Genomic DNA, 22,048 nt, shown 5'->3' with positions numbered 1-22,048 from the left:
CAGGGAAGCCCTTGGCTTTTGTTCTTGAAAATGCTTTGGATTTAATTTTGCCTCAATAACAGAGGCAATGATTTCAGTCATTGATTACCCCTTATGGTAAGTCACTTTGTTGGCTTGTCCTGAAATCATCATACTTTCTCTGGCATTTATGATAGGTCTCTGTTCTTAAGTACCTGAATGTTCTTTAGGTTAGTACAGTAAATTATTCAGCTCTTGGAGTGGTCATCACATGTCTGTTGCTAATGCTCACATAGCCAGCGGTATTTCAAAAATATTTAGAATCCATATTATGATGTATTACCATAAAGCTTTGCTACAAATTCTGCTGTTGAAGAAAAATAACTGACATTCACTCTAAGTTTTCTGGTGTGCTTTCTTATCATAGGGAATTTATTTATTGGTGTAGTCACAATTAAGTAAGCATTGTTATAGAGTCGTTTCTTCCCTTTTTTTTTTTCTGCATCTTTGTTGCCCAGCACCAGAAAGTTACACTGCTTAGTAAAGCTCACTCTTAGACACTTAGGAAATTTTATATAATGGCTCATGATGACAAAAGGATTTAGCTTTGTACATATTCAGTGGTTTTATTTATTCATTCATTTATGTGTACACTTAGCAAGTATTTGGTCATTCAGATAATAAAAAGAAGTGAGAGTAGATCTTGTGTAAATTTTAGTGGAAGTTATGATAAATACATAAATAACAGACACACAAGGTAGAAGGTGGGAAAGTATCACAAAACAATTACAGAAAAAGGACTGTGAGAGATAGGAGAGAGAACTTAGCCCCAGCTTAGAGAAATAAAAAATTGATATTTATGCTGGGGAGTCTTTTTTTTTAGATAAATTTATTTATTTTATTTATTTATTTTTGGCTACATTGGGTCTTCATTGCTGCGCACGGGCTTTCTCTAGTTGCGATGAGCGGGGGCTACTCTTCACTGCGGTGCTCAGGCTTCTCATTGTGGTGGCTTCTCTTGTTGCGAAACACGGGCTCTAGGCGCATGGGCTCAGTAGTTGTGGCACGTGGGCTCAGTAGTTGTGGCTCACGGGCTCTAGAGCGCAGGCTTGGTAGTTGTGGTGCACAGGTCTAGTTGCTCCGTGACATGTGGGATCTTTCCAGACCAGGGCTCGAACCCGTGTGCCCTACATTGGCAGGCGATTCCTAACCACTGCCCCACCAGGGGAGCCCCTTCTTGGGAGTCGTATGTGTGTGTGTGTTGTTCTTTTGATATTTATAAAAAAATAAGTCATAGGATATCGAAAAGTATGGAAAACATTTTAAAGGTTGGTGAATCATCCTTTAGATATCACACATACCACACTACCATTCAATTATTTTATAGGCATGTGATCAAGCATGTTTCTATAATTTTAGCTTTTTGGTTAGATGAATTCTTTCTTTTTTATTCTTCCAGTTTTATTGGGATATAATTGACATACAGAACTGTGTAAATTTAAGGTGTACAGGATGATGATCTGACTTACATATACCATGAAATGATTACCACAATAAGTTTAGTGAGCATCCATCATCTTACGTAGATACAAAATAAAAGAAAAAAATTTTTTTCCTTGTGACGAGAACTCTTGGGATTTATTCTCTTAACAACTTCCATGTATAACATACGGCAGTGCTAATTATATTAATCATATTGTACATTGCATCCTTACTACTTACTTATCTTATAACTGGAAGTTTGCATCTTTTGTCAGCCTTCATCCAGTTTTCTATCCTCTTACCCTCCGCCTCTGGTAACCACAAATCTGATCTGTTTTTCTATGAGTTTGTTTGTTCGTTTCTTTTTGAAGTATAATTGACCAGCTAGGTTAGTTCCTAGTGCACAACATAGGGATTTGATATTTCTATACATTTCAGAATTATCACCATGATAAGCCTAATTACCGTACATCACCATGCAAAGGTACTACATTATTATTATTATTTTTTATAAATTTATTTATTTATTTTTGGCAGCGTTGGGTCTTCATTGCTGTGCACAGGCTTTCCCTAGTTGTGGCGAGTGGGGGCTACTCTTCGTTACAGTGCACTGGCTTCTCATTGCGGTGGCTTCTCTTGTTGGGGAGCACGGGCTCTAGGTGTGTGGGCTTCAGTAGTTGTGGCACATGGGCTCAGTAGTTGTGGCTTGCGGGCTCTAGAGCACAGGCTCAGTAGTTGTGGTGCATGGGCTTAGTTGCTCCGCGGCATGTGGGATCTTCCCAGACCAGGCATCAAACCCGTGTCCCCTGCATTGGCAGGCAGATTCTTAACCACTGTGCTGCCAGGGAAGTCTCACTACATTATTACTGAGGTAAATTATTACTTAAGAATAGTTTTTAGATGCAGCAACCAGGTGCTCAGCCTCAGGCCAAACAAATATATGATTTATAGGAAACTGTACCAGGTCTCTCTTGAGGGGATTGTTCAGAATCCTAGGCAAAACGATTGGTTCTGAGTGTTTCATCTGGGCTCATACTCCAGGACTGACAATCCCTGTGAGGAGTGGTCCAAGCAGGGCTTTCCACGTGTGGTGGTTTTTGCAGTTGTCAAAGCAAGCATGCAGCTTGCAACTGCACAATAGGATGTGGAGATTTCAAAGACATTTTAGATGTTTGCAGAAAATCAAGGCATTTAAAAAAAATAAATTTATTCATTTTATTTATTTATTTTTGGCTGCATTGGGTCATTGTTGCTGAGCGCAGGCTTTCTCTAGTTGTGGTGAGCAGGGGCTACTCTCCCTTGCATGGGCTTCTCATTGCTGTGGCTTCTCTTGTTGTGGAGCACGGGCTGTAGGCATGCAGGCTTCAGAAGTTGTGGCACGCGGGCTCAGTAGTTGTGGTGCACGGGCTTAGTTGCTCCGCGGCATGTGGGATATTCCGGGACCAGGGCTCGAACCCGTGTCACCTGCATTGGCAGGCGGATTCTTAACCACTGCGCCACCAAAGAAGCCCCTCAAGGCATTTTTAAAAGCATGATTTTTCAAACATGATTTTTCAGTATGAGGCTAGACATAACTATCCTTTTACTGGTATAATCATTGAGAATTTTATTACATCGGAGTACAAATAATTAAAAACCTTAACAATGTATAAAATAATGTAAGAATATTACCAACTGCACTTTATCAGGCTGTGTTCATAACCATGAAATTGTTTTGGCATCAGACTAGCTTTTATTATTAAAATGCATACATATCCCCAAAGGAAAAGATTAGAAGAAAAATATAATGCATCAGTTTGAATGGCCTTACAAGATTTTAAAAATGTTCACACTTGGAAATATTAAATTTGTCTGGAAAGATTTACATTGATTCTACCTACATTTACCTGTGTTTCTTCTTCTTTAGCCATTCTACCTCCTTCTTCTTCTTATTTTTTTAAAATAAATTTATTTGTTTATTTATTTTGGCTGTGTTGGGTCTTCGGTGCTGCGTGCGGGCTTTCTCTAGTTGTGGTGAGCGGGGGCTACTCTTTGCTGCCGTGTGCGGGCTTCTCATCGCGGTGGCTTCTCTTGCTGCGGAGCATGGGCTCTAGGCACGCGGGCTTCAGTAGTTGCGGCACTTGGGCTCAGTAGTTGTGGCTCGAGCGTTGTAGAGCACAGGCTCAGTAGTTGTGGCGCACGGGCTTAGTTGCTCCTTGGCATTTGGGGTCTTCCTGGACCAGGGATCAAACCCATGTCCCCTGCATTGGTAGGCGAATTCTTAACCACTGCGCCACTCAGGGAAGTCTCCTTCTAATTGTTTGATATCTCCAGACAAAATATTCTGTGGAAACTTCTATAAAAACAGTATAAGGAGGGACTTCCCTGGCGGCCCAGTGTTAAGACTCAGGGCTTCCACAGCAGGGGACACGGTTTGGGGAACTAAGATCCTGCATGCTGCGCAGTGGGGGCCCAACATTGCTCCCTCTGGGTTTTCTCAAGGTATCTGCCTCACGTGCTCTCTGAGGAGCCCTGCTTCCTGTTAAAACTCCAGCTCAAGCATAGACGAAAACCCTCTCATTTGTTTCAACTAAAATTAGTAGAAATTTAAAAAATACTTGGCTCCAACCTAAGGGAACACAAAGCAAATGAACCAAGAAAAGAAAAGAAACATAAAATGAGTTAGGCTTATGAGGTACACATTTCTCTCTGATCGTACCTTAGCTAGGGAGCTTCCAGGGCTCCCAGGCCTCGACTCATTCCATGGTCTGAGAAGGTTTTTAATATTCGGTACCCAAAGCTCTGGAACAGTTTTTCAGGCACCTTGCTAGGCTTTCTGGCTTCACAACTCTTGGCTTGTTTCCTGTTCTGAGGATAACTTATTTTCTCCTTCCCATCCCTGCCCCCATGTGGAAGAGCCAAGACAAAGATGTAAATTTCCTCTAGGGCCCACCACCAAGTAGGGAATCCCCAACTCCACTTACATATTGTCTGTCCTGCTTTCCAGGTTGAAGGACATACCTCCAATCCCTAGGCAACTGACAGCCAGATAACCATCATGATTGACACCATGTACATCCCACTCTTTAGAGGAAATCCCATCTCTGTTAAAAGCCTGTCATGATTCACGTCTGGGCAATATCACATTGTTCTCACTATACAAGCAATATACCTGTATAGAGTCATTCTGTCATATTCTATAGCAAATAATACTCAGTGCTATGCTACTCTATAAACAGAGGGCTATGAAGTTAAAGTTGAAAGAGGACAGGAAGGAGAGACAGAAACCATTCAGCTCAAAGTCATCTTTCTTTCCTTTTCTTTCTTTCTTTCTCTCTTTCCTTCTTTCCTTCCTTCCTTCTTTCTTTCTGTTTTATATTGGAGTATAGTTGATTTACAATGTTGTGTTACTTTCAGGTGTACAGCAAAGTGATTCAGTTATACATATACATATATTCATTCTTTTTCAGACTCTTTTCCCATATAGGTTATTGCAGAGTACTGAGTAGAGCTCTCTGTGCTATATAGTAGGTCCTTGTTGGTTATCTATTTTATATATAGAGTGTGTATATGTTAATCCCAAACTCCTAATTTATCCCTCCCCCCACCTTTCCCCTTTGGTAAGCATAAGTTTGTTTTCTAAGTCTATGAGTTTGTTTCTGTTTTGTAAATAAGTTCATTTGTATCATTTTTTTGTATCATTTTTAAAGATTCCACATATAAGTGATATCATGATATTAGTCTTTCTCTGTCTGATTTACTTCACTTAGTATGATAATCTCTAGGTCCATCCATGTTGCTGCAAATGGCATTATTTCATTCTTTTTTATGGCTGAGTGATATTCCATTGTATATATATATATCACATCTTCTTTATCCATTCATCTGTCTATGGACATTTAGGTTGCTTCCATGTCTTGGCTCTTGTAAATAGTGCTGCAGTGAACACTGAGGTGCATGTATCTTTCCGAATTATGGTTTTCTCTGGATATATGCCCAGGAGTGGGGTAGCTGGATCATATAGTAGCTCTATTTTTAGTTTTTTAAGGAACCTCCATACTGTTCTTCATAGTGACTGTACCAATTTACATTCCCACCAACAGTGTAGGAGGGTTCCCTTTTCTCACACCCTCTTCGGCGTTTATTATTTGTAGACTTTTTGATGATGGCCATTCTGACTGGTGTGAGGTGATACCTCATTGTAGTTTTGATTTGCATTTCTCTAATAAGTAGCAACGTTGAACATCTTTTCATGTGCTTTTTGGTCTTCTGTATATCTCTTCTTTATGAAGCTTCTCAGACCACCCAGCCTGCATTGATGAGTAGTACAGTAAAAAAATAGCTGTGGTTATGGCCTCAAATGGACATGCCTGAGTTTAAGTGTTAGCTTCATCATGAATAAGCACTGTGATATTGACCAAAGTATTTAATTTCTTTAGACTTCAGTTTTTCCATCTGTGTAAAGCAGAGATATTGGTGTTCCTGTCTCCTATTATGAGGTAAAATGAGAGCTTGTGTATAGTAAATAATGCATGACATAGAGTAAATACATAATAAATATGAACTTTTAATATCATGTATCAATTAAAATTATGTATTGTGATCAAGTACTATTATGTCTTAATTGTTATAGTGAAATATTCACATCCTCTGCATGCAACCAATGGGTCAGGGGCCAGGCAGATAGTGTAAGTGAGCAAAGAGGAAGGTGCCTAAGACAGTAGGGAGTAATGTGTTTCAGTAGAGAGCACACACTCCCTCTGATCCAGACAGATTCTGTTCATATGGTTGCCAGGAGGAGAATATGAGTTCAGTGATGCTAGATCTCAGATTTCTTCCGAGGGAAGCTGAAAATTCCCATTTTTATATGAAATATTCTGATTTTTCAAAGTGTCAGAAATCAATTCTAGTGTTTACCTATCCTATTTCATTTTTATTAGTATCACAACCAAAATGAATCTGTCTTCCCAGCCATTGATCATCAGTTTGTGCTCTTAACTGAATTCTCCAAACCTCTTTAAGGGCAGGGTCAGAGCTTTCTGCCCTTGTGTCCCTAGTGTCTGAAGGTACCAGGTGTTGGGCAAGTGATGATCAGCGATGTAGTGGATGGTTTTAGGACCATTATCTTCTTTAATTGATGTGTTTTGATTTGACTCGCCCTACTTGTTATTGTTTTAAATACGGTGCTTATTTTGGGCCTGAAGTTGAGCACTTTTTATGTGAACAAAGCAGTGGCTCCCAACTACCTTCTGCTAGAAATCTCTTTCTAGTAGGAATTTGCTTAGATTTCTTGCATCCCACTGTGGGGTTGAACATTATTTCATTTCCTTCTTATTGGAATCCATACTGATACCTGCACTTAGTCAGGTAAGGCAACTCAGTAAACTTAAATTATTCTTTAAACCCACTTTGAGAAGCCAGAGTGAGAGGGAAGGAAGAACAGGTAAGGGGGGAGGAGGGAGATCCTTCTCTAGAAATGTTATTGGAGTTAATTTGTACAAAGATCATTTCCCCCTGTGGGCCACCCCTCTCCCTAGGGTGACAAAAGCATGTAGGTGGATTTTCCTTAAAAAGTTGATATTATACTCATTTGAAGTGAATACATAATATAAATTAATAAAAATTATATTGGAGTCCTATAAAGGCATTACTACTTATTTTGAGGAGGAAGATAATGAATTAAAGTTCTTTTCAGTTTATTTCTGTTCAACCACCATATATTGAGGGCTTATTTTTTGCAAAGCACAATGCTTGATCCTGGCGGGGTAGGGCACAAAGAAGAATAAGACAGGATCTCTGGTTTCAAGAAGGTAAATATACACAGATATGATAAAACAAACACATTTCCGCTAATTAATACATAAACCTCATTTTGAATTACTTGAGTGATGTTTTAAAGGGGATATCTACTTTCATAGGTATTTTTTGCAAAATCAATAATCAGCCTAACCAACCCATGATTTATCTTTTGAGTGTATGTGGATTCTTAAACATAAGTTTTGCCTATGTTTGCTTAAAGCAAATATTCCTTTAAGACTACTAACTTACTGCAGACAAAGGCTTTATTCTGGATGGCTCAGAATTTATAGATAAAATAATAATAAAGCTTTTATGTTTCTCTTTACAGTACCCTTGAGAAATAGAGCAATATTGCCGTAGTCTCATTTTCCAAAGGGAAATACATAAGAGTCTGTCATCTGAATCCAAAGTGAGTTGTTTAATGAACAGGAGCTAGACTTGAGAACTTATAATTATTGCTCTAGGGCTCTCTCTATTAAGATAACTCAGTTTAATTTGGGGCAGGATTTATAGAAGATAATGGAGAACACCAATTATATGAGGTCAAGGCTGAAAAGGGATTATGTAATGACCAGTAAATGTGAGGTTAGTTATGTAGACTGATATTTTTAGCTTGCTAACAAGATACAGGAGATTACATTATCAAGAGCAGAATCCTCTAATTTAAAGAAAGTGATATTAAACAAAAAATTTAAACATCTATCTGAAATGTGGGTTGAATCCAAAATATCTTTCAAGGGGTGTTCGAAGTGTGCAGATTATCTTGTCTCAAGCTTTTAAATTTTCTCACGTATGTACCTTTTGAATATTGTTAAGGATAGAATGGAAGAAGTTTCTAATGATTATATTTACTATTATAGAGTTATTGGGAAGTTTGAATTTCAATAAAATGTTTTCAAGAAATTTGTATAGATTAATATAGGAGGTTTTAAAAAAATCACTGTGAGGAGATTTTGAAAAGAGAGAATTAAAGAAACAAATGTTTAAAGCAGAATATTTAATAAACAATAACATATGAGATTTTATCTAATTTAAAAATGCACCCCAGATTACAGATGCTCTTATGAGTGTTTGAAATTTGGAATTTGAAAATGGTGTTTGAAAAGCCAATAAGCACTCTCACTCAACCTATTGGACAAATGTAGATGATATGGATGCTTTTGGAAGGCTCATTGTTTGGATTTCAGCTTCTGATGAAGACTCTGACAGACCCAACCATAGCGAAATGCCTAGATCTTGGGTGAAACACATGCTTTAGTACATTAATGAAATTGCAAGCAGTCAGAAAAAATCTCCAAAGACTGTACTTTTTAGCTCAATCCATTCCAAAGTGAGCTGAAACCCAACAAGTGAGCTGTAAGGAGAAAGCAAATTGGAAAGGTAAAAGCACTCTAGGACAGTAGTAATATTAGGAGTCTACATTTGGACTTGTAGCAAGAAGAGGGACCCAGATTGAAATTTCCACATTAAGTCTGTATCTTTAAAAGGGGAATAAAGTAGTTTCAGGTTTATATCACAACCTGACTCCCTACAAAAGCAGATGTAAATGCTCTCTGGAAAAGAGCATGCCCAATTGAGATGCATAGTTTACCCACAGATTAAAATCAGGCAAATATGGTCTCATAATAAAAGGTCAATAAACTAACAAGGAAACAAACAGCCGTGATTGAAAGTCAGCAGAAAAGTCAAACAGTTGATTGGCATACTCCTTATCCAGGACCTTAGATACTAAAATGATCAGAGTAGAATATAAAATAACCATGGCATAAAAGGTTGAAGGAAAGAAAAGATGAAATCACAAAAATGAGCAAATAATAAGAAACTAACAAAAATGACCCAGCAGATTTTTTAAAAGAACCAAATAGGGCTTCCCTGGTGTCGCAGTGGTTAAGAATCTGCCTGCCAATGCAGGGCACATGGGTTTGAGCCCTGGTCCGGGAAGATCCCACATGCCACGGAGCAACTAAGCCCATGTGCCACAACTACTGAAGCCCGCCCATCTAGAGCCCGTGCTCCGCAACGAGAGAAGCCACAGCAACGAGAAGCCCGCGCACTGCAACGAAGAGTAGCCCCCTCTCACCACAACTAGAGAAAGCCTGTGGGCAGCAACGAAGACCCAATGCAGCCAAAAATGAAAAAAAAAAAAAAAAAAAAGGAACCAAATAAAGCATTTAGAAATAAAGATAGAATTGTTGGGGAAAAACCTTTGATAATTAAATGGTTAAATATGCAATAAGAGAGAGTTAGTGAACAGGAAGATCAGTTTGAAGACATTATAGAAAGTGTAGCACCAAGAGACAGCAAGTGAGACAACAAGAAGGAAAAGAATAGAAAAAGTGGGAACGAATAAAGGAACAAATTCATATATATCAATAATAACAGTAAATACAAGGGAACCAAATATGGCGTTAGCTGTGGGATTTTTATAGATGTCGTCTTTCAGGTTGAGAAAGTTTCTGCCTTTTTCTAGTTCGCTGAAACTTTTTCATTTTGTTTTGTTTTTTGGTCATTAATGGATATTGGATTTTGTCAAATGGTTTTTCCGAATCTGTGTTTCGGAATTGAGATGATGATATGGTTTTTCTGTTAATACGGTGAATTATACTAATTGATTTTTTTTTATTGTTGGCATACAGTTGCTTTATACTATACTGATTGATTTTTGAATGCTAAGACAACTTTGTAGTTTGGGGATAAGCCCAACTGTATCATCTTTTTTATGTGTTGGTTTCAGTTTGCTAAAATTTTCAAACAAAATAAAATTTAATACAAAATGCACTAATGGACATATAAAAATAGTGTACCAAACTATTAGAGAATACACATTATCTTAAAGCACACGTGAAATATTTACAAAGACTGACCATATGCTAGTCCATAAAGCAATCTTGACAGATTTCAGAGAACTGGTACCATGCAGGCCAGTTCCCTGATGTTTGTTCAATTTAGTTAGACATTTAAAATAAAAAGATAAATTGTCCTGTACCTTTGAAAATTAAAAAAACACACTTCTAAATAACTTATGCATCAAAGAAAAATTATAGTATAAAATAAGAATAATTAAAACAGAATCATAGTGAAATATTATATCAAAACTTGTAAGATGAAGGTTAAATGAATATTTAAAAGGAAATATTTAGCCTTTAAAGCTTCTATTAGAAAAGAAGAAAGTCTGAAAATTAATGACCCAAGCAGCCTCCACCTTAAGCTATAAAAACAGAAGAACCCCAAAGAAAATAGAAAGAATGAAGGAATAAAGACAAGATTTCATTATTCCAATTTTCCGTTTCGTTAATCCTTGACAGTTTGACTAACTTTTTGTAAAATTTGTATGGAAGAACAAAAGCCCAAGGAGTAATTGCCAGTGCACTGCTGAAGAAGAGGAATAAATTGGAGGAGGGGGGCACTTGCCCTACCAGATATTAAGACTTATAAAGCTCTTATTATATCTTTATATATTCAGACAATGTGGTCATGGCCAGGGATAATTAAAATAACTAGTGGAACAGAATAGAGAGCATTGAAACAGACACACTCCTGTAGGTGTTCTTGATGTAGGATAGAGGTGGCACTACAGAGTTGTGGGGAAAGCATTTTTTTTTTTCCCAATAAAAGTTTTGGGACAATTGGTTGTCCGTTTGGAAAAAAATTAAATCAGATTGAATGTACCCTGATACACAAAACCCAATTCCATATGGTTTAAAAACAGATGTAAAAGATGAAACAAAAATCTGAGAAAAATTATAGAATATCTTTCTGAACTAAGGATACAGAAGGATTTTTAAAATCCTGACACAAAAATTGCTTACCACAAAGGAAAATATTGATAAATTCAACTATATTAAAACTGAAAACTTTTCTAAAAATATACTAGAAAGGCAGTGAATGTACAACTTCTAAAATTAGGGAAGGTATTTGTAATACATATCACTGATGAAGGATTGTGTCCAGAATAGAAAGAACTCCAAAAAATCAATAGGAAATGACAGACAACTTAAAAAGGAGCAAACATGTGAATAGGCATTTCACAGAGATACACAAACTTATGATAAGATATACAACCCCATAAATAATTAGGGAAATGCAAATTACCTCTACAGTGACCCATCATTTTATACACACTAGATTGAAAAGAAAAAGTTTGACAATAGCAAAGGTTGGTGAGGATGTGGAGCTAAGGAAATATATCTAGACATCATTTAGCATGTTAAACACCTCTATTCCTTTTGACCGAGGGAGTCCACTTTTAGGAATATGTCTTAGAGAAACCAGTGAATAGATCCACTAGAGATCATATATGAATGTTCATAACAGTACTATGCATAACAGCAAAAAAATTGGCAACAACTAAATAACCCAAAAGTTTATTCACATGAAGCTAAATAAATGAATTGTGACATGCTTGCAAAATGGAATACCATAAATTGGTGAAATTAACAAACCAGTGTTTTGTTAGATGTGTGAAACATAAAGTCATAATTTTGAGTGGAAAAAAAGTCCCAGAATATAACATTCAGTAATTCTTTCCCCATTACACGCTTCTAATTGAAGTATAGTTGATTTACAATGTTTCAGCTGTACAGCAAAGTGATTCATCATTCAGTAATTTTTTATGGCGTTCAGGGGAAGTAGGTGGTTAAGATGATAGAGGAATATGCAAATAGATGCCACAGTAGTAATATTACAGTTCTTTAGCTGAATGGTGAGTTCTCTGGAGGTGATTTCATTATTATGCTTAATAACAGAAATATTATATACATATTCTCTTGTATATATCTAATATTACATGATAAAAATGTAGAAGCACTTAGTTGGCAGAAATATTTAAGATTTAAGAAATGTAATGAAATTTAACATTGTGAGCTGCTGAATTTTGTGTTCATTATTTCAGTAGTTTCTGGGGTTTCTCAATCCCTTTCAATCTCAGGGAGCCATCTGCTGGAGAATTGCTTCATCTCCTCAAAACAAGTTTAATTTTTTTTCCTCTGGCCTTTAAGTTTTGCATCCCATTTGAAGTCAAAGTTAAAAATAAATCTTGAAAATTAAGGCAGTACCATCCCTAGTACTTCAGTCGCTCTTTATGTGTAGAAAGCATTTTGCTACAGTGGCTCTTGATTATATTGTATAGGGGTTCCCAGGAAAACACTTGCCAACAAGTGTTTCTTCTTTTAAAAGTCTGCCACTTGGATGTGTCACAGCCATTCCATTTACAGGGGAAATGGGAGAAAGACTCATGCTTAGCCTCTTCCCAGAGAATTCACCCTGTTTCTTTTCATGGTATCCTTCCTCTTCTTCACGTGTCCTAATTTGTGTACCTTAGATTTAATTTTAAACTTTGTAAAGGAAAGAAAAAGAGAGGTTTGACCCTGAAACCTAATGAATAAATAGGCAAAAGACAAAGATTCAAATTAATCATTGCTATTCTAAAGAGACAGAAAGTAAAGGCAGGAGCCTATTCTTCCTATAAGTCAAGGATAGAGAGGTCATGTTGGGGAACAAGTGTTACAGGTGGGGTCCTTCCTACTCCTATTGTTGGGATGACATATTCTCAACCAAGGGTTCCCCTTGGACTCATTAGCAATACTCTGGGAATGCTAGCTATGTCTCTATCTTCTGGAAATCTTAAAATGTCTAAACTGATAAAAATGGATTGAGAGAAACTGAGCATCTTTGGTGGGAACTGCCTATTAAATGGTAACTGGACTTTGTAGCAGAACCAGGTTACTCGGGCCCAGACCACAGGGCAAACTTTCTCCCATATCTTCTATTGATTTTGTTGGGAAGATCATGGCCCTGGTCCCGAACAAAACGAAAACTCTTGGTTTTGGTAACCTTAGGCAGAAATGTTTGCAGTAAATAAAGAAAACAGGCCTGACCTAAAGAGTCAAAATTTGGGGTTTAACAAACCCATTTGAGGCTCTGCTGTGATATTTGAGCACCCGAGGCAGTTATATCACCAGCAAAGTAGGCTGTAAGTAATACAGAGCTTATAAAACTTGCTCTCCTTAGCCAACTGTGTACATTTGGAGAACAGGCCTGCAAAGCATTTGACTTCCTCAGAAGAAAAGCCCCATATAAGTACAAGGTACTGTTATGGGTTATGAAACAGCTGTGAAGAGATTCTGTCAGAGAGTGGCCAGACACATGAAATTGGCTTAGAGATGGTACTGTCTAGACATATTTTTATTTTCTTCCTGCCGCTTGCAACAGGCCATTTCTCTGTTTGAGCTGTTGCCACACTACTTAATATGATCAAGCATCTCTTGGCCATGTGGCACGTAACCTGGCATCTCTGTTTAATGTTTTACAGTTTTAATTTTAACTTTCAGTTCACCTCAAGCCCATCAATCAGAAATCAAACCATGTTCCAGACCCTGTTGCAGGCTGAGCTGCCTAATGTCCAAACACCTGTGTAGGCGCTTTGGCTGACACCTAAGTCGGTTTTCTCACTATTGTTAGGTGTCAGAATTCTTGACATTGGACATGCTAGCCAGTGACTTGATCTTGGTAAGAGTACTATGGAAAAATCCATTAGCTCCACGGCAAGTAGCTTTAGTCATTGCCTGACTGTGCATCCTGAATTCAGTGGGATGCCTTGAGCAGATGCTGGTTCAGCACGAGTGACCAGGGAATTTTATGTAACCCGTGTCAGGTGTTTGGGAGTGAGAGCAGTGCGAAGTGGTTGGAGGATTTTGCCTCTCACGGGAGATGGTTACTCAGAAACCATCATGACTGCCCCTTTGATTGCTGTTAGCATCAGCGTTGTTGTTTGGTTTTATGAAGTAATCGGTGTCCAGTCAACCTGGGAAAAAGAAGCATCAGTTACGAGGATGCACTTTCCATGCCAGGGGACATGACTAGAAGAAACTTCTTAGGCTGAACTCTGAACCTTCCCTTCCTGGGTTGCAGTGTTCTTTAGGGATTCTCAGGACAAATATAACTTCAGTCTCTGATCACTGTTGCCAGATGTTGATATATGAGGTGTATCTGTTATAAATGGTAAACCAAGAGCATTTTTAAGGTTCATTTTTTCTTTTTCTGTGCTATCTTTGTATGGAATAATTGTGCGTGTGTGTTTTATGTTGATCCACATGCTTATTTGGGATTCAGATAAATGAAAATAAAATTTGGGTTTATCTTAACCCCAAATTACAAAATTCAGAAAGCATTACCCTATAGCCTTTAACATATAACCTGGTAGTGTTATTTGAATGAGTTCTTCGTTTAGTTTCAGGTCTTTGAGTCGGGGATCCTGTTATTGTTTTTGGCACAGTTTTATTTGCTGAATGATTATTTCATGTGATTGTTCAGAGGTGTTCATAACATTATTATTTCTCTTAGATGCAACTGTGGAAAGACTGGCTAAATACAGATGACTTTCTCTTTAGTTTTTATTAGTGGAAGAAGCATGCATACAACTCTGGGTTGTTTTGTACCTGTCCATTTGATATGTTGCCTTTGTGCTTGTCGCAAGATTACTCAGAGGAATGTGTTACTAATTGCTTATTAAATGCTATTCTGTGTTTCCTTAGATCCAGTTGTTAAAAACCCGGATCTAGCTCACTGACTGTGCATTCCTCCATCGATCCATTCATTCAACAAATACTGAGTGCTGCAGACTGCCAGGCACTGGGTTAGTCACTGGTGATACAGCAGAGGACAAGATTGTCCTTCCTTTATCCAATAGTTTTTCACCTTTCTGGGCCAAGCTGCTGTAAAATACGTTGTTTTGCTAATATTAGAAAGGTTATCATACCTGTTTTTGTTACTGATCTGTAATAGTAGTCAACATTCCACTGGAAATTGCAGCAGGGTACAGGTGCCATTCTACTAAAGATGTTTAACAGCTACAAAATGGTTGTAGCCTCCTAAAAAAATAAGAAAATTCCCTGGTAGAAAAAGATAATGAGGGAATAAAGCTAGACTAAAGGAGAACTCTCACTCCTGTAAGGCTTGTCTCCTTCCTATTTTCTCTGCACAGTTTCTGAAACTTCCTTTTTCTATAGCTGTCTCCCCAGGCTTGCTCAGGTATTAAAAGTGACAACTAGTAAACCTTATACAGTTCTTTGTGTTGAAGGTCAGTGTTGCTGGGACAAGGAGAAGACTTTCGTCTTTCACCCCACACGTCAGACAGGGTCCTTCCTTTCCCTTTCTCAATATACAATTGAATAATTGTATATTACTCAATCATGTGTTTCTGGAGAGAGTATTCCTCAGTTTTATTGTCTGACTTGGAGTTAGACATCTCATATCGGGCATTTCAGGGCAGGGAGGAGAAGGAAGGCTTTACCATGGGGGATGAGTGTGGGAGAGACTGTGAGACATGAGACACGTTGACCTGAGCAAGGTCCTCCAAATCCCATTGTGAAGGCAGCAAACATTTTGTTTGCGTAGACTTGCATAGATGCTGCCTTCTCCTCAGGATGCAAAAGGATGGAGGAAGATGAATTTTGAGGTCCCTTTCATTATTTTTATAGCTCTGTATTCCTCCCCTCAGCTTTACTGAGGTATAACTGACAAATTAAATTGTAAGATATTTAACGTGTACGCTGGTGAGTTGATATACACATACGTTGTGAAAGGATTTCCACCATCAGATTAACGCATTCATCATCTCACATATTTACCTTTTTTATTTTTGGTGAGAACATTTAAGTTCTATTCTCACAGCAAATTTCAATTGTACAATATGGTGTTTTCAGCTGTAGTCACCATGTTATACATTAGATCCTCAAACTTTATTCATCTTATAACTGAAAGTTCGTATCCTTTTGCCAACTTCTCCCTATTTCCACCTGTAACGGCAGACCCTGGCAATCACTTTTCTATTCTTTGTTTCTGTGAGTTAGACTTTTTTTTTTTTGATTCCACATATAAGTGATACCATGTAGTATTTGTCTTTCTCTGTCTGATTTATTTCACTTAGCATAATGCCCTCCAGGTTCATCCATGTTGCAAATGACAGGATTTCTTTTTTTTTAAAGGCTGAATAATATTCCATTTATGTTATAATATACTTATATTACACCTATTTATGGGTATAATATAAATTATATAATATGAATAATACATATAAATATTTATAAGTATATACCACACCTTTATCCATTCATCCATTGATGGCCACTTAGGTTGTTTCCATACCTTGGCTATTGTGAATAATGCTGCTGTGAATGTGGGGCTGCAGATGTTCCTTCAGGGCAATGATTTCATTTCCTTTAGATATATACTCAGAAGTGGGATTGCTGGATCATGTAGTTAGCTCTATATTTTAAAGAGGAGGAACTAACTGAACACATTGAGGACCAAATAGAAGTTGTCCTTGGTGGTTGGTGGTGGTCAGAGCAAGGGTCCCCAACCCCAGGGCCGTGGCCTGTTAGGAACCGGGCTGCAGAGCAGGAGGTGAGCAGCGGGCAAGCAAGCCAAACTTCATCTGCCACTCCCCATTGCTCCCCATCGCTCCCCATCGCTCGCATTACTGCCTGAACCATCCCCCCTCAACCCCTGCGGTCTGTGGAAATATTGTCTTCCACAAAAGCGGTCCCTGGTGCCAAAAAGGTTGGGGACCACTGGGTCAGAGGACAATGGTTCAATGATGAGAGCTGGAAATCCATGGCTCAGAGCTCTGGCTTCGCCTTTGAGGTTCTTAGGGGATCAGTATCATATTGTCACAATTATTCCATCTAGTACAACCCTCTTAGGTTTGTGGAGAGGAAGCATAACTAAAAGTGATTTTATAACATTTTAAAAATAATAGTGTTCTTTTTAGCCTATGACACATTTCTGTCTGTAGGAGGAAGGTCAGCAAAATTGTCAAATAGTCTTGATGATCCCTGATAGTTTTCTCCATAATCTGACCCTGTTACTTTTTCTCTATCCACCATCCTTCTCAACTTCTCTTTAGCTAGAGTCCCTGGTCCATCTTTTTTACCCCCACCCCAGCTTTATGGAGATTTTATTGACATATAACATATGTAAGTTTAAGGTGATGATTTGATACATACACATACACATGATAATCATTTTGAGATATATATATATATATATATATATATATATATATATATATATATACACTGCACTTTGAGATATATATATATATATATATATATATATATATATATTGCAAAATGTTTACCACAGTAAGGTTAGTTAACAGTTCCATCCCCTCACATAATTACCATTTTTTTTTGGTATGGTGATAACATTTAAGATCTCCTGTCTTAATAACTTTCAAGTATATGATACTGTGTTGTTAATCATAGTCACCATGCTGTACATTAGATGCCCAGACACAATCAACTGCTTTTTCCTCCCCCCTTCCCCAATTGAGCTCTCCTAGCAAAACTTGGCCCTGGTTAAATGTTTCTGCCTACTCTACCCCTCCACCCATTCCTGCATCCAAGCAGCTGAATGTGGCTGAAGAAAAACACACAATCATCTTAACACGCCTTACTTTAAATTTATGACATCACATCTCATGTGGACTCATAGGGTTGCCTGGCAGTGCTACCTCATTTTCCTCAAGAATTCACTCACACATCCTTCAAGATGACTATTTCACACTTTTTCCTGTTGCCTCAAATCACCACCATTTCTCTTCTCCTTTCCAGTTTTTTATTTGACTAAGAAAAGAAATATAACTTTCACGTATTCCCACCACCAAATCTACCCGCCCACCGGCACGTGCCTGCTACGGCAGAGGATGTAGTTGAGCAGGCCATGCACTGGGCCCCCTCCCCTCTCTGTAATAGCAAAGAAGCCAGCCTTATATGGTGGCCACTATGTGCCAGGCTTAGTTCTAAGTACCTGATATATTAACTAATGTAATCCTTACAACAGCCCTGTGAGGTAGGACTCATACCAGTCTTACAGTGAGAAAGCTGAGGCGCACCAGAATTCAGTAACTTGTCCAAAATCACGCAGCCATAATAAGTTTGTTTGGCTCCAGGGTCCATGTGTGTAACCTCTCCATTATACCTCATCTCTTGGGACATTCCTCCAGCCACTCTCCCCTCTCTCCTGCGTCATCAGTTTCCCCCTCTCTACCAGATCTTACTCATCAATTATAAGCAAATTCTAGTAGCTCCTATTTTAAGAACCTACCCTTGACCCCATATCTCCTTCCAGCTACCCCCTAATGTCCCTGTTCTCTTTTTCAAATTTCTCGTGTTTTCTCTATTTGCTGTGTCTACTTCCATTTTCCTAATTTTCTTTGGAAGCACTTCAGTCTGACTTTTGTCCCTACCATTCCAGGGAAACAAGTTTTGTCAAGGTCACTAATGACTTCCCAGATGTCAAAGCCAGAGTCTCAGTTTGCTACTCAGTCCTTCAGTCTTAGTTTTTCTCCCACCTGTGGTCCTTTTTCTGTCTCCTTTGCTGGATCTCCCTCTGCTGGCCAACCTCTAAATGTTCGATTGTCCAGGGCTTGGGCTGGACCACTTCGCTTTCATCCACTCTCATTCTCTTGGTGATCTCAGCCAGTCTCAAGGCTTTAAATATAATTTATAAGTCGATGATTCCTAGGTTTTTATTTCTAGCTTTGACCTTCCTTAGACTTCCAACATTTCCATTTGTATGTCATAGGCACAAGCCACCACACAATTAATATATCTCAAATAAAATTCTTGATTTTGCTCTTTATTCTTTAGTTCCCATTTTTAGTAAAGTGGGGTCTTCCTCCCACATCGCACGTTGTAATTATCAGCAAGGCTCTACCTTCAAATTACATCCCAGATTTGACCACTGCTCTCCCTTTCCCCTGGGTTTTGAAATAGCCTCCTATTGGGTCTCCCTGCTTTGTCTCTTGCTCTGATATAGCCTATACTCTGCCCTGCAGCAGAGTCATTCTTTGTAAATACATGTTAGATGTGGCCCCTGCCTACCCCTTCCCCCTCATTTGCTGTATTCTCTCTGTCCCTCCTGCCCCCCCCAGCCCAGTCTTCTTTGCCATTCTTAGAACACAGCAAGCAGACATCTGCCTCAAGGTTTTGGTCTTGCTGTTCCCTCTGTTCTCCTCTGCTTGGAATCTTTAATGACCTAAATGAAACAAGAGAATTCATTATTTTGGTATGATCTCTGTTCAAACTTTACCTTATCAGAAAAACTTTCCTTGATCTCTCCATCTATAATAGTAGTACCAGGCATTTTCTATCTTCTTGCTGGTTTTAATCAGAGTGTAATGTATTGTATATCTATTTGTATGTCTCTTTGTTTGCTGTACATCTCCTGAGGGACATATCAGCTCCATGAAGGCAGAGACATCATTGCTCTATCCCTAGTGCCTGGAACTAGGTGTTTGATAAATATTTGTTGAATATTTGGAACAGTGACAGGTATTAAGGCCCACAAAGTTAAAGGATATATAAGAATGAGAAAGATTAGAGGTAATATTTTTTTAAGTTAAGAAAACCTGTAAATGATAGATGAAAAGGGATATATGTGGAGAAAATTGTCTGGAAGAGGAAAAGGAAAGTCTCAGAATTCTTGGGTGGCTTTACACCTCCCTCTCCTCTTTACCATCTAAAGAGCGTTCCCTGTTGCAGTCACCACTGTGTTCAGAGCCAAGGGGGAGACCAAGGAAAAGGCCTTCAGTGGATTTTGTGGGCTCTTGTCTGGGGCTTCAGAGGTGCCTTCAGGATGTGGGTGGGGGCTCAAAATATTCCTCGAAAATGAAAATTAATGCAATAAAATGAAATTGGGGGCCTTATGTTTCCTAATCCAACACTTTTTGAAGCATCACAGACGACATGCTGTGAATTTAACTCTTACGATGATGGTAATGATAATGGTTTTTTTCATGTGTTGCTTTTCTGACTGTCTTTGATCAATATTTCATTTCCCAATCCCCTTTAGAATTGTATGGAGAACGTTGATGTAATGGTTTCCCGTCTCTTGGGTCACTCCTCTGTAAGGAACACAGATACAGGAGTGGATTTATGGACCTCTCACTTAGCACTGTTGTGAGTTCTACTCACTAATGTGGAAGAAGAACAGAAAGAAAACTGTGCCAACATAATGAATTCTCTTGTTTAGTATTATGAGATAGAAAGAGATTGGAACACTCCTTTTAAATTCTGTTAGTATTTCAGTGTGCTTTCTAACAGATAAATCTTTAATGAGCTCCAGAAAACAGGAAGAGGATGTTTCCTACCCTTGTAAGTATAAATATGGCTTTAACAAAAATCTGTATTACCTGAACTTTGACTCCCAATAAACATGCGTGATAATCATCTGACATAGCTGTGGTTTTGAAAGTTTAAAATGTGAGTATACGGTGGGCATGTAATCCCGCAAAGCTCATATTGCTCAACTTTAGCTATAAAATTTGTTTTAAAAGGCCAATCATGATTGTTTTGTAGCATTTGGGTCATTTCAGAAGATTCATTTGTATGCACTCACTGCATTTCTTCATGTCCCCTTTGCTTTCTTCTTGCCTAGAGGGAGAAGAGGATGAGGATGAAGAAGATGAGGAGGAGGAAGATGAGGAGGAGAAAGATGCAGACTCCCTGGATGAAACCTTGGGTGATGACACCGAGCTGCCTGGGTTTACTCTCCCTGGCATCACGTCTCAGGAACCTGGCTTAGAGCAGGGAAACATGGTCTCTTTGGAGGGAGCCACCTACCAGGGGCCGGACACCATCGAGTGGGAACAGCAGAGTCAGGGCCTGGGTAAGAGTCATGTGTGTTTCCTTCCCTCCTCTCTCCCCTCATTTTAGTTTTCTTAGGTGACAGCTTTCCTTCATTGGCATAGATGATGGAACAAAATGGATCTTCTGTTTACGGATGTTTCATCTGGGAAAAAGTTCTCAGTTCTTGCTTCACTATGTTTATATTTATGCTCTTCAATAGTCAGGCTCCAAACAGTCTCCATCTGCCCATGAAGAGCACCACAAAAATTACCTAATTTTTGGAAGGAATTCCATCTTTCCTTCCCAGCTGGAGGACAGCTGTCGGCTTTGGGAGGACTTCCAAATGGAGAGGAATTGTGTGTAACCAGTCAGCTGCACAAGCAGCGTGAATGGACTGGAGTCGGAAAACAAATGTATTTTGTCGTCCTCTGTTCTTTTAGAATTTCCTCCCTGGGGAAATTCTTCCTTCACTTCTGGGTGAGCTTGCAGCCGTCCCATGACTTTTCTGCTCATTCTCGTGGTTGCATTTCATCATCAAATACAATCTTGTTTCAGCAGTTAGTGTCCAGACAACTCCAAGCTTACTCTCTCTTGTGCCTGGCCTGGATTTTCGGCGAGAGTCTCCGCGGATGCAGGCTGACCCCAACTCTGACACTCTCTTCCTGTCAGCAGGGACGTTCCTCTGTCTGTCTCCTCTTACCTTTTTCTGGAGAGATGCTATTAAGCTCTGGGTGATTCTTTGAGGCCTCACTCTCTTGACCTGAGGGGAAGTGACCTCTTCTCCAAAGAAATCTCCTCCCTGAAACTCTTTTAGTCTTTAAAAGGCCCGTTTATACCTTAAGTACAGCAGAGGTTAGATTTAAGAGTCATATAACCAGCGTTTGGAGTATTTCATTGAAAATTTGGATGTTGGTCTTGGACTTCGCTCTGGAATATCATAGTACTGTATCCTGGTGCCTCGGTTGAAACTTCCAATTCAGAATCTTATTACATATGATTTCTTAAAGATTGTTCTCCTCTCCTCCCATGAAAACTCTTTCAGATCAATGATGAGGAAGGGTAAGTGCATTAAAATGAGTATGGAGTGGGAAAGTCGCATCATCTGTTTATCACACGATTATGTAGTTTAAAACAAGCTCTCTCGCGTTTTTCAAAGCTCAGACTGAAGTTGGTAAACCTGTAAAGGTTTGCAGTCAAAG

The 22,048-nt window shown here is 38.7% G+C and overlaps 1 protein-coding gene across 2 annotated transcripts in view; it reads left to right on the top strand.

Annotated features, from left to right (window-relative positions):
- The window catches only part of ARMH4 (armadillo like helical domain containing 4), a 123,425-nt gene that overhangs the window by 18,408 nt on the left and 82,969 nt on the right, over positions 1-22,048 (top strand). For both annotated transcript variants that reach the window (XM_082616764.1, XM_082616763.1), the window contains exon 4: positions 20,659-20,889. In XM_082616764.1, the coding sequence (XP_082472890.1) occupies positions 20,659-20,889 (231 nt within the window). The remainder of the gene's footprint in view (positions 1-20,658; positions 20,890-22,048) is intronic.

This window comes from Mesoplodon mirus (genome assembly GCF_964341445.2).
Source record: "Mesoplodon mirus genome assembly, chromosome: 4".
NCBI lineage: Eukaryota > Metazoa > Chordata > Mammalia > Artiodactyla > Ziphiidae > Mesoplodon > Mesoplodon mirus.
Note: the sequence above shows the minus strand (reverse complement) of the source record. Positions and strands in the feature narration are given on the sequence as shown.